The following is a 19104-nucleotide window of genomic DNA, read 5'->3' on the forward strand; positions in this document are numbered from 1 at the left end:
TCAAAATGCAGGATCTGAAGACGTGCAAGCACATGCATGATTCCCACGTCTGCACAGGCAGACACAGACACAGACACACACACAGACACAAACTTTTCTCACTGGACATATACTGAGATCAGTCTTCATTGTCAAACAATAGCCCTATGAAAAAAACATTAACTGATAACATCAGACAGAGCAATGTAGGCTCACTAAATAATGCAACAAATTCAAAGCTCCAAAACAAGCACAATATGTCACAACAACTCATGTGCATGTCAATCAATAACAGTCCATAACAATGGAGATATATGAGCCTCAGATTATTTTAGTCTTAAGTTTAGACATCTAAGAAGGTGATCATCTCTATTGATAATGGCAATGGCCTTCCTAGCCATACTGTATGCTTTACTGGCCAAAACTGGTGATTTGGTTGGCACTTTTCAGTGTATACAATCCCACAGCACTCCAAAATCCAAACCAAAAATGCTTGAATAGACATAAATATCAGTGTAAGGATCACTTAAAGAACTGGGGAGAAAGAGATAGCAGGTAGAGAAAAGCCTGCCAGAAGGGAGGTGATAATAGCCAATTCAAGTTCATACAGGAGAGAAAGAGCTATGGTAAAGTGATCTATTCTCATTCCCTTCCTCTTTTCTAAACACACAACATGTACCATCACGTTAAATGAAAGAGTGACACAGAGTGGAAAGGCTTTGTCACTGCACCACTGTCTACAAGTTGGGACCTAGTATGACTGTTTTTAATAATAGCACAGGTGACAAAGGACATGTGATGCGTCTTGCTCATGCTCTTATTTTGGCAGGATATTAAACACGTGTCTATGCAAACGAGCATGTGTGTTTAAACAAGTGTCTTGACTTGGAACTGTCTTCTTCCTTAGAAGAAGACATATTGAACTGGAGCATGCAAAGTAATCCTAGTGTTAAGATCTCACCTTCCAAAGCTCTATCACGCACACAGACACACTTACACTCTTGTTATTTTGGCATGTAATCAAAAAGAGATGTGCCATATTCTGTGGTGACAGTAAGCAAAATATGTGCATAACTGAGATGAAATTATATTGCAGAATTATTCACTGTATCAAACTCTCTTAGATGTACATTCCCGTGCAGTGTCGTGTCTAAGTCTAAAACATTATCACAGTGTGTTTTGTTTCAGCTTTGCAGGCAAGTGTGAGCGTTTTAAGTAGCTGGAATAATGTTTAAATTGCTGTGCAGTCCATTCATTCTCTCCATAATTTAAGTTAAAAATAATATTCAAATGTCATGATTTGAGCTGCTTCTTTTCAGGCTGAAAAGTGCAGCAAATATTATAATCTACAGTATGTAAGTATAAAGGAAATACTACTAATATACAGTATGTGGAATAAAATGATCAAATTTGCAAATATATAGACCCAATTTGTATAATTTGAAAATTAGAACACTTGCTGAATACGTGTAAGTAAAATTTGTTTGTATAGCGCTTTTCACAGACATAAGTCACAAAGTGCTTTACAAAAGCATTACGACAACATACAAGAAAGAAATCAAGAAGATGAAGTGACCACCCGAATCATGTGTTGAGAAGTGCAAAATTAAAAACACAATACATAATAAAATACATACACACAAAATACATAAGCTACAGGTTACCCAAACGCCTGTCTAAACAGGTACGTCTTTAGCTGCCTTTTAAAACAATCCACAGAATCAGCAGACCATAAGGGTGCGGGCAGAGCATTCCATAGCTTAGGTGCTACGGCCTCAAAAGCTCAATCAACACCGGTCTTTTAGCAAGTGCGTGGGACAGACAGAAAATGTAGCTCATGTGACCTAAGAGAGCTAACTGATGAATAAGTGTGAAGTAGTTTAGCCACATATGCAGGAGCCTGACCGTGCAATGCACTGTAAGGAAGAGTAAGAATTTTAAACTGGATCCTTTACGCAACAGGGAGCCAGTGAAGAGATCTGAGTATAGGGGTAATGTCTTGCTGCAGGATTCTGGATTGCCTGTAGACGATCAAGAACAGACATATTAAGTGAGGAGAAAAGTGTGTTACAGTAGTAATTTCTTGTTGAAAGTTAAATGTTATATTTGATGCAGCATTGTAGGCTAAAGTTCAATGTTACCTATTTAAAACTGTTACAGTTCTGCCATTGTTATCCATATATTTCACTATGATTGCAGGGTAAAAACAAACCATGAAAAGACACATAACATGCAATTGCACAGGTTAATCTCGTGCCAACTTGTGGTACATCCCTCTTCTCTGCGCCTAAGTAGCAACTCTGTCGGAATTACTTACGCATTTCTGTCATCTTGCTAACACAGGACCTCAATGTGACCCCATTGTAAATATGGACAAATGCTCTCTGACTCTTTAGTGTCTAAAAAAGTGCAGCACATCCTTAGTGAACCAATAACCAAGATTTTCTCTTACATAGGGTTAATCAATTTGTGAGTGTGTCCATTCTTACCGTTGGTTTCTGTGTTCTTCTGAGGTGTAGCGACCCGTAGGAAGATCTGTTGCCTCCATGAGTGCCGGTGGCTACGCAGAGGACTTCCCCCCACCCCACATGCTGCAGTTGGTGTGGACAGAGCTGCTACATCACTAAAACGCAAAGAAGCACACACACAGGAATGGTAACAAACATTCAGTAGGTAGTAGTTTATACTGTACACATTCTCATATATATATATATATATATATATATATATATATATATGAAATTAGTTAAAGTGATATATGAAACAAGGAGCACAGATGATGCTGGACACACTAACATAGACGTGATTATTTGGTGTACGCGTGTGTACCTGCTCTTTGGCTCAGAATAATCATTCTCTTGGACAGGGGTCAGAAATTGAAATTTCAGAAAATTAGGGACAGAGGAGGACGAGTGGAGACGAGCACGCAGACCACCGAGAGGACTGAGATGGAGAGATGGAGGTGAAAAAAGGAGGAAGAAAACAGATTAAAAGAAAAACTTAGGCCCCATTCACACAGAGAGACTCATGACTTCTGAGACATGCTTCTGAACTCCATTGATTTCAAAACAACAATGTGACTCCTAGCGTTCAAGCTGGATGCCACAGGGCTGTGTTTTTTGTCACGGAGCGCTGAAGTGAAAAAAACTGAAAATAGTTCAACTTCTGAAGAGACACAGCATAGATCACCTTTCAAACCGTCAACCAATGAGTGACACATTTAGTGTTTCTCTGTCTGAACGGGGCCTTGCATAATAACATGGAAAACAAGATCAAAAGAGTTCAACTGCATGAGTTGAACAGAAAACCAATGCAGGATTCTCACCTTCTTTTATTGAACCGGGCTCCAGTAGAAGGTGAGGAAGGATGATGAGGGAGGAGAGGAGAGGGAGATAAAGGGCAGGGAGGAATAGGAGGAAGGGTGGAGTCGGTTGGGACATGTCTGAGAAACAGTGCAAATACAGAAAGAGAGAGCAAAGAAAGTATGAAAACAGAAAAAAGGGTGAAGAGAAAGAGCAAGGAAAATGGAGAGCTGGGAGATGTGAGAAGATAAAGAATTTTAGGTTGATCATCACAAACTCCTTGGTAATAATATTGTTACTGTAAATATTGTCTTTGGCAACAATACAACTATAAATGATGGCATATTATATTCTGTATTTATTTAACTCTTCTACCTGGGTGAGATTAAGAGTACTCCACTGATTTAGCATCACACTCCTATAACTCTGTTGGACTCACAATGAACAGTAAAAAGTATAAAAATAAATGCAGCAGAACCACAGATATCATCTTGTCTGTTTCACACACTCTTCTTCCTTTTCAAAACCTGCTGACCTACATGACTCACAATGCAACTCGACTGTCGACAGTTTTGCAGAAAATTCGGGTATGTTATGTTAGTAGCAGGCCGCTAATGTAGCCTCAAGTCGCTAGCCTCAAGCAGTGTTGAGGAGCAGGCTACAGAAGTCTGGTAACCTAACTCCACACTCCCAGGTTTATTTAAAATTTTTAGTCTTTAAACCCATCCAGGGTGGGAAATTAGCACAAGCCACCAGCCAAATGCTGGTAAAATATGGCTGGTAGATTTCAAACACAAAATAATGATTTACATTTATCTGTCAGTGGCTGGTAGATGTTTTAAACATTTTAAAAAGATAATTTCCCACCCTGAACCCAACTGACAGTGACTCAAGCGACATCACTTGAGACAAATTATTATTAGATATCACTCAGCTCCCCCTGGAGCCACAACAGGCTTTAAACAACTTTTTATAACATATGTAGTAGTACTCCTCAACACGTGTAAACAGACTTTTATGTGTAAAATCAGTGGAGTTCCCCTTTAACAGTAAAGGCTCCCACCTGCTTCATCATTATTTCTCATATAATCAAAAATAGCATGACATTTGATTTTGTCATTATCATCAAGCTCAACTTTATGTAAAGAGGTGTGTTACGCAGACAAATAAGGGAGGAGAAGCAGAGTATGGTTCAAGAGCAGAGGAAACAGTCGATACACAAGATTTTAAGAGATGGAGCATCACTATTCTGACAGGTACTCAGATACTTCATGCATTAAGCTCGCTGTATGCTCCAATATGTAGTTCTTCATAGCTGATCTACACATTCTTGTTTCCCTTTGACACAGATACCTCTGTCGTCATAGAGGAAACAAGTTTATGACACGCTCTACTGAACATGCGTTCAACCCATGAGACTGCTGTCACAGACTTATTCCTGATCGTCACCATTTATAGACTCAAGTCTGCAAGTGTAGTTCCACACTCATCACGAAACCACATAACTACACAGAAACACATACAGTATAACTACAATACATACTGAAAATGCCAAATAAGTTTCAATTTCACTTTTTCTCTCACACTTTCTTTCTCTTGTTTACCTACTTTTGCTCTCCCTCTTTCTTTTGCCCCTCTCTCTCTTATAACTGTAAGAGAACCAATTCCAACCCTAAAACACACCAAATCCAGGTTGTGTGTGACCCCATTCTACACAGGACAGGAAGAGGTTTGTGAAGCTAAGTCAGATAGTACACATCGCTCTATTCAAATCAACTCAGGTTTAACCCTTTTCACTGTTAGTCTGCATGGGGTATAAAACTATGTGCTTCTGCTGCTGATCCAGGGTGGCTCTGGTGGCTCCAGCCGTCACCATCTTGACAGTCCCTGACTCTGGCTAATCCAAAAACGGGCAAAGAGGTGGAGCTGAGGCAGGCCGAATGAAGCGTGATTGATGAAACAACCTAGTAGCAAGCCACCTGATAGGGCACCCACCTGTCACTCAAAGCAGCCACGTCCTTAATTAGGCATAACTTTAAGTCTTAATATAATTTAAACGGGTGAGTTATATAAAAATTCACCACCTGTACAATTGTCATGAGCGGGGAAATTAGCTAGAGAGACCAAAACAGTTTTTTGGTCTCTATAGCTGTAAACATCTGCTGTAAAGCTGGGCATTTTAACATGGGGATTGACTCGCTTTTGGAGTCAGCATCAAGTGGCTATTCGAGGAACTACAGTTTTCGCCACTTCCACATTGGCTTCATTTTTCAGTCCTGGAGATTGCCGCTTACATGCAACTGATTTATTATTTAGTGTGATCTAATTTGATCTCAGATCTCATAATATTGAAAAACTGTCTTTATTGTCACATTCTACCGAATAAATCAAGCAATATCATTTCCTGGTCTGTGTTATCACCAAAACTCACAATGAATACAAACGCACAGTTACTTGTCTACCTGTAGAAACACACACACACAAACACACACACTCTCTCTCTTACTTGCTCTGGTGTGGAGTGTCGGTACTGACGGAGTAGTGTCGTACGAGCTTGGGCTTGGTAGCTGCAGTAGGGTCCTGTGGTGTGTGAGTTAATATATGCACCGATGAGTACTCTGTTGAGGAAGGGGTGGGAGGGTGACTGAAGGTGCTGGCCCGTCGACGGAAGCCCTGTGGCTGGGCATCACCGGGTAAAGAGTAGGAGGAAGGAGACAGTGGGAGAATGGAGTCAAGGCGCTTCAGGTCACCTGTTGAGTTGTGGCACCTGAAGTATGACGAGCAAAAGAATGTGAGGAGAAATACACAATTTGTGACATTCCACAACTGTGCTTGTTTCACTCGGACACAGAAAAAACAACGTGGCGCTTCATCAAAGGGTTTCACATTTAAAGTATGTTGATTGATTAACAACGTCAACTCATGCATTGAGTAACATGCAAGCAAATATTCCACCTTAAAAGTTGCCGGTAGCCTTTGAGCGGCAGTCTGTAGTTAGCTATCGTTAACTAGTAGAGATGAAAAGGCAGCAATCCTGTCATTCATGATTCACTCTGACAGTTTATTTGTAATGCATCTGTAAAGCATCAGCTAGGCCAGCTTGTGCTCTATCCACAATTAATGCATTTTGGCTTAGCTCCGTTTTCATAGCCTAGCCTATTAGATGAGCCTGACCTCTGCATGCACTGCAATGCATGTGCATGCATCATAGGTGCGCTCCGGTACTTGAACAAATAGCAATACACCTACTGTGTTAGTGTGTGTGTGTGTATGAGAGTTTAAATATTTACTTTATAAAATAAAATAGCCTATTGCTTTAATATTGTAGATCTTGTTTTATTATTTTTCACATGCAGTTACAAACTGCCAGTATTCTGACGATTTATGCTGCCTTGTCGAAATATTCTACCTTATGTATTTCCAGTTGTGTATGTCCCATAAAGATATAAGTCTCAAAGTATTATGATGTCTTTATTTATGTTTTTTGATTACAAACAGGGTTAAGTGTACTGTAAGATTACGGGGGACATATTTTGATACTCTATTATTATATCTTTATTTAAGATTTCAGGGGTAGCATATTTTGATAGACCAATATCCCCTATCAAATAATGCTCCCACTACAGAACCATTTCATATATTTTATTTTTTTATATATATTATATTTCACCACTACTCACTCCATGTATACTGTAAGAATATGGGGAGCAGGTTGAAATACTACATTATAATATCTCTATTTAAGATTTCAGGGAGATTGTGGGTCATGCGCAGAACTGCTAAGCAGCACATCTCAATAGGTAGCATATATCAACAGAACACCAGTTAAAACAAGAAAGTGATAAAAATTAGTGAAAAATTAGTGGCTGGTAGATTTTGTAATCCACCAGCCACAGTGGCAGATGGACAAAAAAGTTAATTTCCAACACTGGTCATAATGCATGTCAGATGAGTTGTCAGAGCGGTAAAATTGTCTTGAATGTTATTGAATGTTTTGGTAAAAGAAAAAACACCTCAAGTGGATGTTAAGTGGAATAGTTTTTGTTTTTTATAATAAAATACATTATTCAATTACAAGTATATGGATAGGTTGTTTTGGCCACAACTTCCATAATCAAACTCCATGCTGAAGGCTGTGAACTAGCTCACTCTGTCCTCAACCTCCGCTGTGATCCATAAATAACCCCTCTGGAAGGGGGAGTTGAAGACCTTAATGCACATTTGGGTTTACCAAGTTTGTCCGGAAACTTCCCCCCACCTCCTGATTCACCAGGTCAGCTCTGCTCCTCAGAGGTGAGCCTAACTATATCTAGTTGGTTCAACTAGCCCTAGCTCATCCCACAGCAAAGAGGTGATATTTTTCATAGCCAGGTGTCAGCAGACCAAAGACCCCCCTTCACCTGCCACCCTAATGGCACCACAGCAAACACCTACACCTAATGATGTGGGTGGTGGGCCCATATTGCAGCAGACCCACATTACTTTGTTAAGCTGAGCCCAACTGGGCCCCATGGGTACTGGTCCAGCCATCAGGTGCTCCATTGCAAGCTCACCTTCCCAGGACCAGCTGCAGGAGGAGGCCCCACCAGTGTCCCTATTCTGGAGGCTGTTTTTTCCTAAAGACACCAACACAGGTGTATAAATCTCTCCTAGTGTTCCTCTCACCTGGGAGACCATACCAAGAGCTGTTGTCCCTGTCTATGGAGGTCTGGTTTTGACTGCCGTTGACAGTAAAGATAAAGGAGTAGCTGTCACCTCCTTCACTGTTGTCCCTTTGAACTAAGGGTCACGAAAAACCATGGGGTTCATGAAATCCAAGTAAAACAAGTATCACTGCTCTGACATTTAAAGCACTGACTGCTCTCCCTCAAGATATGAGTCAGTGTGTGGACATGTGTGTTTACCTGAGTGGGCTGGTGGGTCGCAGCTGGGAGGAGGCAGGCAAGGGGTCATCTTGACAAGGCTGGTCCTGGCTGCTGTTGACCGTACAAATGGAAGAGCCGCTGTCACTTCCTACACTGTAGTCCCTGTAGTCCCTCTGAGCTCTGGCCTTGCTGGTCCCCTGCCAAAAACACACACGCCAAGGTTATATTCAGTACGTGGCTTTTACATTTAATAAAAGATCACAAACCAGGACACCACTTTAAGGACCCTTATCACATAATTCCCTAATTCTATGTTCAAAATGTAAAGATTAATAATTATGAAAACAAAAACTACTATCTCCTCTAAAATGCCTGTTTTCCTATGTTAGATCTCATGACAAACATAAGACATAATAAGTGCATACTTGAGCAATACTGAATACAAGCCAAGAAAGAAAGAGCATTGTTACCTTCCAGATCCCCTCCAGGGACTCAGTGAGAGAGCGCTTGGCTCGGCTCTTGAACTGCTCAAGTCGTTGCCGACTGCTACTCTGCTGCTGCGCCTCCACTGGGGCTGGAGCTGCCTCCTCACACGCCTACACACACACGGAAGAAAGGGAGACAGAGACAGAAAGCAAGACAGTGAGCTGGAGAGGGAGGTCCTCACAAGTATAGTATGACACTTAAGTCTTTGTAAGTGAAAGGGATAAAATACTTTTTTAAATTTATCTTTCCTTAGCGAACTACTCTGTGATAGAGGTGTTGACACTTTTGAGGAAATGTAGAACATAATTGGAATAGAGACAGGAAGTCGAGACGAGAGAGAGCTGATTCTATTTTATCTATGTGTACTTTTCGAGCGAGGGTAACAAGCTATCCGGGTTATCTATCCAATTTATTTATATCAATAATTTTAAAGTGACAGGTTAGGATTGTGATTATTCTCCTGTCTGGCGCCCAACTCTTACTTTGGATATTTTCGCGATAAACCCACACTACACTAAGTGTATATGTATGCATAAGAGATGTGCAAAGGTTACCTGTTTGCTGTCTCCAGGCAGTGTGTGCTGATGGCTCCTCTGTCTCTCCTCATACAGATTCCTCAAAGAGGCCATCACCAACTCGTTCTCTTCCTGGTCACTCTTAGGACGAGCCCTCTGAAACACACAGACACAAAATACAATGTTTAAAATGACATTTTTTGTCCAACCCTGGCAAATAAATGATACGTGAGGAACAGTTTGAAAATTGTGACATAAAAATAGCGTCCAACTCTGAAGGTTTCTGACTGGAAAATAGCTATATTACATAACTGTACTGGATACACTGAGCTGTTTTGTGTGGCAGGTTGCTACAATTTCAGGCAAGCTAAATGAAGTACCAATTTCTAAGGTTAGGAGCCTAAAACAAGGTTATGTGTGATGAGTAAAACTTAACAATTGGTTGCACATTGTATTTGTACTACAAGACTCTTTGCTTTTTGGGATGTTCCCAAATTAATATTAGAAAAGCAGTGATCTGCTGATCTCTTGCAGTGACAGAGACCTGTTCTGCACTGTAGTGTTGCAGTTCAGCTACATCACCAGCAGATGTCAGCTGAGTCACAGAGAAATATTTGAAGGCATTCGCCTCTCAAGACTAATATTTAACTGTACAACAATCTATAGTAACAATGATGGATAAATAGATGTATGCGATCCACTGCCAACAGTTAAATGGATGTGCTTTATCAAACACATCCACTTGTGTTGAGAGCCAAAGAGAGTGGAATAGATCACCAGGGAAACAGAGAGATGAGGTGGCAGAAATATTCAAGTCATGTATAGACAAATCAGTGATTCACAGTAAATCCCACACAAAAAACAGCCGATTCTGCAGTGATTCAGTCATGATGAACTGAAAATTGCAAACTAACTGGTATGTTTCGAGTTACAGTCACCTCAAAGGGAACTCTGGGAATTCACATATTGCCCTACTGGTGCGTTAGACAGAACAGACCACATACCATAGTGTTTTCAAAGACTGAAGCTTGCTCCTGGTTGTCCAGAGTGGCCAAGTGTTTCTGAAGCTCCAGCTTGGTTTTAGATGGGTGTAGACCTGAAAAAGATGTAAATACATAGTAAAAACTCACTGCAGATAAGACTATTCTCTCTTCAGATTTGTTTTACATATAGTAGGTGTATGTTTATAGGGTACTGAGGGTCAATGTCTCCGCAGTTATGTATATAAATAAAAAAATATTGGTTGTGGGCATTTAAACATAAATGATCAACTTTTCCTCAATCAGCATATCATCCCTGCCTCAATTTGACCAGCACCTTAGTTACTTAAAGGCTTGTCCAGTTATGCTTTTTGCAAAAGTCTAAGCCTGGCCAGTACTTATCTTTTAGAACGTATGATCATTTGGAAGTGTTCAGAGAGTAAAACCTTATCTGCCACAATCACTCATGACATTAATCAAACTCTGATTATTGGTGTAAGTGCAGAATATGCCCCACAAATAATGACTGATAATATATAAGTTAGTCATATATACCAAAATAGTTTGACTACCATTACCATGATACCATAAGATTAACTATATCAGTCCTTCTTCTTCTTTTATACCTTCTTTTATATCACATCCACATGAAGTGTCAACAGGACACATTTCATACAAATACCGAATATTATTATATCCAGTGCTAGATACAGCCTTTTGCCACTATATTACAATTATTTAGACGTAAATGTGATGTACACTGGCTGAACAAAATTCTCCTACAGGTGTATACAATTATAAACTTGACCTATCAACATTACTCCAACCAATTATAATTAGAAAATGCCGTTAATTTTCCTTATTGTCTGACACATGTACTGTAAAGGAGCACAGGGACAGTTTTCTACCTTCTATCCTCTCACACAGTCTGTGGAGCTGCTGCATGGGGCAGCTGTCACACTGCTGGCTCTGGGTCTTTGCATTCTGCTGTAGGGCTGCCACAGAGAACGCCTGCTTCAAAGTCAGCATGATCTCATCCACCTACAAGAGCAAAATACAGTTCTTATACTTGTTTTTCATCCATCCTTCATCATATAGCCTTTCAATAATTTGTCAGTGCATTTATCAATTTGATTCTACCAGTGTTTATTCACATTAGCTTCTTTTCAAAACTGTATTCCACTATAGAGAACAATTATTAGAACAAATTACCACATTTCCCATTCTTGACCAAATGACTAATAATTTTTAAATATTTAGGATCCATTCTGTTTCTGTGCCCAGAACTCCCTTTTCTCCATTCAAGATAAGTTTCCATATATGTGGGAAATCTGGGTCTTTGCAGATATATCCTATGCAGTAAGAACCTGGTAGAAGTAAAAATTAAAGTAAAAAGGATGGGCAGTTTTTCCCTTAGGTTGTCTAGCTTATTCTAGCAGCAGTGAAAGACTTGGAATTATTGATGTTTAGCAGGCCCAGTGATTCATTATTTCAAGAATTACAGTAAGTATCTAGTATAAGCTAATCGAACTGCAACATTAGCTGACTATCATACAGTAGAGTACATCCCCCTAATGACCAAGGCTTTTTATCAAACTGACTGTGTGTCCATTTGGTACACCATGACTCAGTGGAGCACAGATGCTCTGAGTCATAGGTCTAAAGAATTTGAGCAGCATTTAATCTCGATTGATAGAAAACAACATTGGGGGAAAATATCCGCTTCATGCATTGTGGCTTTCAAATTTAAATCCAAAGCAAACTTATGAAGTGTTAAATTAAACTGAGTGGGCTGATCAAATATGAACACTGAGTGGGAAGTGCTGATATGGGAATATATGGATATGTGAAATTAGTTACAGGAAATACACACATAATGCTCAACTCTGCATTGAATTCGCATTAACAACTATACCAGACATTTCTAGGTGTGTACATGTGAATTATAAATAGGTGAATGAATGAATGAATTGTACCAACAGAAATGTGCCTATTTGGATTTTTGCTTTGTTAATTGTGTTAAAAATAGTCTGGATGGAGGCAGAAAATGTATAAAAAAAAAACATGTCCCATCCTTTTCAGGGCTCCAGACTAACTTTTTCATTTAGGTGCACCAGTACATAATTTAGGTGCACCCAATAATACATAATAATAATAATACATAATACATTTTAAGAGTTGTGCATGTGTGATTATCAGTAGACCGCACGGGAGGGGCAGAGCGAGGGGAGATTGTCCACTCGTTAATCGATCACGGATGGCGTCGTTTTTTAAATTTTGATCAGACCTGCTAAATTTCAGGCGCACTAGTGCAACAAATAAAAATGTTTAGGCGCACTGTTTTTCTTGCCATGCTCTACTATGCTCTCCCTTCATTATCTGTCTCTCACCAGTGATTCGTCGGTGCACTGGAAGACATAGCAAACAAAGTGGCAGCTCCCTCCTTCCACAGTCTCCCTGCAAATGAAGCCAAAGTGATCCACATGGCGAATACCCTGGAAAAAAAAGATCAGGTGGTTTAAGGATTTAAGTTTAAAAACCACACACAAGTCTAAACAGACAGTTGTGTGTAGAAACACAGTGCTTCATACCTGTGAGCAGAAGGAGATTTCTCTGAAACTCTTCTCTATGGCAACTTTCTTAGTGTCTGGACTAACCAAGAAGATCTGAGACCTGCCCACCTAAAACAAAGAAAATTACAAAACAGTTAGACTCTTGTATACAAGTGTCTCTGTGTGTGTGTGTGTGTGTGTGTGTGTGTTTTCATAGGCTTGCAGTCTGTAGTGTGTGCTTCTGAGTGTGTGTGTGAGTGGTGAGACTTGTGTTGTGGTTGTGTCACCAATAATGAGCCTCAAATCCCAATTTCTCACACTGAAATTTCAGCAATGTTTTTTTACATTTGTCTCACATATAGATATGTTTATTGGCAAGAAAACCTGTATCAGTGAATTTGTTCTTAAGTAAACTGCAACTACAAGGCTTGATCAATCATTAAGTGATATAAAGGGAAGCCTAAAAATAATCTTTTTAGTTCTTTTTTAAATAATTGGATTGGTCAAATGAGGCAGTTTCATTTCTTCTCTTCTCAAAAAGTACCAATGAATTTTAGAACAGTTCCGCTTTAGGGGATGTGCCCATTCATACCATCATTAGGACCTGAGTCACTATCACTCCTAAACCGCAAAAATGGAGTCAGTGGTTCATGATAAGCAAGTGATCTCACGTCTGTTAAATCACAAGTCTTCAAGCTCTGTGACTATAGCGATTCTTTCTGTGAACAAGTTGCCTTTCATTGTACTTCTGTATCAAATATGAATCACATAATTGGACTCTTTCTAGAGGAAAAGGAGAATTTAATCTGTGCCTTAAAAATTGAGTGATGATGTCACCAGGATGAGGTCATTCTGTCTACTTTCCATGGCAGCAGAAGGATGTATAAGCGGTGTCAATAATATGTCTGTATTTGCTGAAAGGGACAGCAACAGGCCCCGGTGGTTCCTGTGCCAGTGGTCACCATTTCCCTTCTGGAGGACAAACAGGAAAACTCCTGTTGGCAGGAGGTCATTGAGGTCAAATAAAGTTGAATTAGGGGAGCGTGACAGAGCTCATTTTGAGCAGCAGTCAGCATTTGCTCTTGCTGAGTCATTAGGGGATTTATATTTTTGTCTCTCTTTTGTTCTCGCCCACTCTGTCCTTCATAAGCGACTGTGTGGGAGGACTAAAGAGTGTCTGTCTGAAAAGCAGTGTCTTAGTTGTAGTATTTTTAAAATAGTTGTAGGTGACAATTAATGTGCAATAATGCTGAATGCCTCTTCTCTGTTTTCCTTCAGTAACTTTCACACTGTCAGCAGAGAGTTTATTAAAAATGCAATGTTTCGGACCCATTGTCCCAGGTCAGGATGCCTGATGAAGGTCAATGACAGAAAAGTTGCATTTCTAACAAACTCACTGCTAACGGGGTGCAGAAATTCAACATTTTGTTTTCCTATGTAGCTCTCTACCAGGTGTACATTTTTATTTTTTTCCTTCTGTAACTAAAGGCCAAGGTCCTGTGCACTATTGTGTGAGTGAATGAGCCCGAGATTATTAAAGGTTGTGTGTATGTGTGTCCCACTGGGGAAGAGGACCTGTGAGTGACTGTCCTACACACTGTCTGAATCACATTAATGCAACAATTTGACACATCTTCCTTGTTGTGTATCCCCACAGACAATGCATAAAGGACTCATGTTAATGCAGTATATACAGTGTATATGGGTGCCAATGATCGGCACATGGACAAGTGTTAAGGACAAATATAGTTATTGAGATTTTGTTTGATTTCTTGGGAATTATTGTAATTCGAGCATACTTGCTATTGAGTGTGTGTGCGTGCGGGTCCATTCATGAAAATTACCGTAAACAGCATGGTCCTGTTCTCTTGCAGGCTGGTGGGCTGTACTCCAGCGGAGTGGGAGTGTGCGTCAGTAGTGTTGGTGTGAGAGATCTCTGGTGAGAGTCCATTCTCATCCAGGGCCTGCAGACAGGGAAAGCTGGGGTCTCTTTTAAACAAGACAGGACGCTTCCCGGTGGTTGGGCTCCCTGCAGCACCATTACCAACACCACCACTCCCGAGTCCATTGGATGGCAAGGTTAATGCCCTCCTCAGCCCACCCACAAATCCACCGCTATTTCCTCCTCTATCACTCATCCCTGAGCCATGCAACTGGCTAAACTTCTCGATGCACTCATCAATCAGGGCAGGAGGGGCTTTCTTGTGAGCAACACTCACACGGCCGCAAAACAGCACCTCGAACTTCTTGGCAAAGGCTGTCGGAGACATAGCAACAGAGGGTGCCACGGAGGTTGTCGTCATAGAGAGAGAAGGAAAACATTTTTCAGAGGGATCACTACCTCCAGAGGAAGTTTTGTTGGAAATGGTGGTGATGTCATCGTTGCGTGCCGAACTCTTGCCAGCCTGCCTCAACGTACTGATGATCTCAGGAACCTGGAGGGATAGCAAGCAGGAGATAAGAACTTGTAACTGGTGTAGTAATTGGATGACAATTAACTTCAAGTGGCCAATGTACAGTTATACTAATGAATATGATCACATTCATTTGAACATAAGAAAAGACAAACAACCTTGAAAACACAGAGTAATGTAAAAATACATGCAATTTGTAGTAAATGGGCTATAACACTGTGGTCATATGTGCGGTTCTTTAAGGATGCTCTCTAATGTGACACCTCAGAGCTGCATAACAGACAGCCTTGATTTAAAGTATTTCTCTTGCACTACCAACATATCCATTGCCACAATAAAGACTGTCTCTTCAGATACTTTAATAAACATTAACTGCCCTCATACTGCCCCAGCACTGATGGCACATATCAAGAAACAGGTGGCTACCTAATGTAGCAATAGCGCGTAAACACTGAAATAAACACCAAATACATACTGCGTGAGCCACAAATTTTCCATTGATCAATGCAGATGCCATACCTCACTAGTCAAGTCAATTTTATTTATATAACCCAATATCACAAATTTGCCTCAAGGGCCTTTACAATCTATACAGCATATGACACCCTTAGACCCTCGATTCAGATAAGGACCCCACCCCCAAATGGAAGAAACCTCAAGAAGAGCAACAGAGAAGGGATCCCTCTCCCAGGACGGGACTCCCTAAAAACTTGGCATTTCACCCAGAGAGGTGTGGTTTTGCAGGATGTAGCAGTGCACACTTCGGCGAGCTCCGTGACCATCTCAGCCCGTGCTCTGGTTGCACGATGATATATTTCATGTATGAAGGCATACAGAATATACTGTTCATGTTTTCCTCTAATTTGTATATTTGGTTTCACACCTATGTACATGGAAATTGATAGTCTGCCTTGTAAACCCATTTTGGCTGGGCATTTATTGATGCTGTGCATCTATTGATGAAGGTAATAGATTGATATACAGACAAAAGTGATGAGACAACCCAACGCGAGCTGACGAGAACATGCATTGGCACACGACACTCGTAAGGCACCGCCCCCAGGTGAAATACCAAGATTTTAGGGTGTTCCCTCCCAGGACACTGTGTGCTAACCTGCCATATGGTGTAATGTGTTTTTTGGTTCCTTGGAATAGAGCAGCCCTTGTGATATCTTCCTGTGTTGAAAAGAAGCCGAATTGGGACCTTTTCGTCTCAAAGCAGGCTTTGTACTCACTTTCCTTTTATTTGATTCCCTTCTTTCCTTTCCTCCTGACCCCTCCTTTCCCTTTTTCTCTTCACTCTCCATTTTTTCTCTGTAATGTCTACTTTTATTTCTTATAAAACTATTTAAAGCTGAATGTTTACCAGTATCCCCATCTTGACATATTTGTGTTGTATTTTGGCTTTTTGCATGCAAGCTACATGCTCTCAGCAAGCCATTGTTTGGGTATGTGTGTGAATAAGACCTTTACAAAATGGACCTATGTATTCCTGGTCTACTCCAAATCCATGAACCATGACCATTTTCATCATCCCCACCTACTTGTCATCTTGACATTAACACAAAAATACATACTGGAGACATGCAAACAGGGATACACACTTGCACACACCCACATACACATTTTCACAGAGACTCAAAATGAAACTGACAAAGAAAAGGAGAGCAGAAATATGATTAACTCAAATGCTTCAGAACACATATTATACACTAAACTGCTGACATGTCAAGTGCTCTCACAGAGCGATCACAAACACATAATGACAGAAATAAAACTGGCAATATTAAATTCAGTTAAAGTTTCAATTAAAACTTAAAAGGCACAACATTGCTGTTCATCAAAAAGAGGAGACCAGAGTTTGCTGCAGCTGTTTACTGCAGAGGCTGTCCCTGCTGAGCTGGCAACGTCTTTTGCTTAAATCTTAAAGCAGCAATAACTAAGTTTTTTGGCTACTAAGCTGTAAACACAACACTGACATATTATTGGCATATTAAGTTGTTGTGCTGAATATGTTAGAAAACAGTTGCGTATATACATATCTAGAAGACATATATACAAATATAACTCCAATATTTACAATATTTTTTGTTTGGTCTACATCATCTCTCGACGGGGGAAGCAGCTAAATACTTCCCTATGGTCACCACCTAGTTGCTAACTTCGTCTGTCTGCCGTTTGGTGCTGGGCTGGTAGTGTACATTGGGTTTATCAGAGGTGTTTTGCTGAAAACAGCTGCTTGCTGTGGCCATAAACAACGCTATGAGAGTGGTGAGAGTAAACTAGGACTGTACGATATGGTAAAATCATTATGCGATTATTTGAACAGATATTACGATTGCGATATGATTTACGATTTGTGGGAATGATAATTTTTGCATAACAATTTTCATTTTTACTGAAAAACTATTAAAATCATGATGATGTGACATTTGTTTGGCTCTGTACCAAACAAACGTTTGTTTTTTTTACTGGAGAACAAGATTTGTAGGCCAGGGCATCTCTGCAGCGCTACAATACTTCATTATAATGCTGTTTTGTCACACAGCAATTGCAGCTTCTGTGATTTGGATATTACACTTGGCCATACTGCAATTGCGATAATTTTGATTAATTGTGCAGTCCTAGAGTAAACTAAAACAGTAAAGTTGTGGGCCATAATGTAAAAATAATGAGCTGAAAGATGCTAAAACCTTGCTGAGTGGAACTGCAGAGTCACTTGATAATTCTCTGAGGGTTGGTCAGTACGAGGGACATCTTTTTTTGCCTTTATTTGATAGGGACAGCGAGAGAGAGAGAGATATGACATGCAGCAAAGAGACATGCTCTGCGTCTCTGCCCCTCCGAACACTGTCTCAGGCTGAAATCCAAAATGGATCCAGCAGTCAGACTGTAGCAGTTTGTTATAAAAAAAGGAACACAGCGAGTTGAAACGTTCACTTGAGCAATTATACACACTCACTGCCATTCATAAACTATTCAGGAGATTCTGTGTTATGCTGATTTTGTATTACTTGGCTGTGAATGTAGTTAATCTATGCAAACACTAATTTTCAAACTTCACAGATGCAAGCCTGTCTGGATATTATTATAAGATTGGGCCGTTCATTATTCCCACGCCACACTCGCACACAAAATAATTGCTTTGTAAGATAAAGAGTATTTGATGGCTACTACATTTATTTTGTTAAATTGTAAATGATCAAGCAAAATCAAATGCAAAAGTACTTTCTTCTCATCCATCAAGTATTTTACAAGAAGTTTATTTCTTCATTTAATGATGCACGTGTTGCTATTCTTTTTGACCTGGGCTGGTCTGCAGATAAATGGACATTGAGGGTCAAATGAGGACAGCCTAGAACAAATGAACCGTAACTCATGGCTCTCACTCACACAAAAATCCTTTTCTGTAACCACTCTTTCCATGACTAACACAGGATTTCCATGACTGTTAAAACACTCTGACACATTGCTCGTACCAATTTTAAAGACAGAAAAGCGATGTACAGACAGAAGACTCACCCACTGTAGGCTCGAAAGGTGGCTTTTTTGTTTCTGTAGCTATGGTCAGCTTAAACTCATGTCAGTTACAATGTACTCCAAATATGTTACGACATTAAAAAAAGTATCAAAACCTGCATACCCGTTCTCTGTTATCCAGCCATATGCTCTGTATGTTGCAAGCAGTTACACTCTCACAAAAATATGGCTAAATACACAGTTTCCATTTGTCATTTACTCACAAGCCTGCGGTAAGGGCACTTGTAAATCATCCAAAGGCACTCACTCAGGCAGTCAGGCACTAACCATTCAAATGGACCACAAATGTGGTTTAATCTGTATCTGAGTTGGTCTGAAAGGAATATGATAACAAGCACAAAACAGAGTTCAGTTTTGGTGGTATGTAGGGCTGAATTGAAATGTTATCGAAATCGCAATATAGCCAAGTGCAATATCCAAATCGCAGGAGTTGCTATTTTTTGATAAAGGGTAAATTGTGTCACAACACAC

General features: G+C 40.1%; 1 protein-coding gene across 10 annotated transcripts in view; it reads right to left on the reverse strand.

Moving 5' to 3' along the window:
* Nucleotides 1-19104, reverse strand: part of tbc1d1 (TBC1 (tre-2/USP6, BUB2, cdc16) domain family, member 1) — a 57622-nt gene that overhangs the window by 20630 nt on the left and 17888 nt on the right. For 4 of the 10 annotated variants that reach the window (XM_044191166.1, XM_044191164.1, XM_044191165.1 and 1 more), the window contains 12 exons: nt 14524-15114; nt 12719-12808; nt 12518-12622; nt 11036-11168; nt 10152-10243; nt 9187-9303; nt 8617-8742; nt 8186-8343; nt 5788-6048; nt 3305-3511; nt 2809-2922; nt 2469-2602 (listed from right to left, as the gene is read on the reverse strand). In XM_044191166.1, the coding sequence (XP_044047101.1) occupies nt 2469-2602; nt 2809-2922; nt 3305-3511; nt 5788-6048; nt 8186-8343; nt 8617-8742; nt 9187-9303; nt 10152-10243; nt 11036-11168; nt 12518-12622; nt 12719-12808; nt 14524-15114 (2128 nt within the window). The remainder of the gene's footprint in view (nt 1-2468; nt 2603-2808; nt 2923-3304; nt 3512-5787; nt 6049-8185; nt 8344-8616; nt 8743-9186; nt 9304-10151; nt 10244-11035; nt 11169-12517; nt 12623-12718; nt 12809-14523; nt 15115-19104) is intronic. The other 6 variants (XM_044191171.1, XM_044191174.1, XM_044191167.1 and 3 more) reach the window with 5 other exon arrangements.

Source organism: Siniperca chuatsi, linkage group LG3 (assembly GCF_020085105.1).
Source record: "Siniperca chuatsi isolate FFG_IHB_CAS linkage group LG3, ASM2008510v1, whole genome shotgun sequence".
In the NCBI taxonomy this organism is placed as follows: domain Eukaryota; kingdom Metazoa; phylum Chordata; class Actinopteri; order Centrarchiformes; family Sinipercidae; genus Siniperca; species Siniperca chuatsi.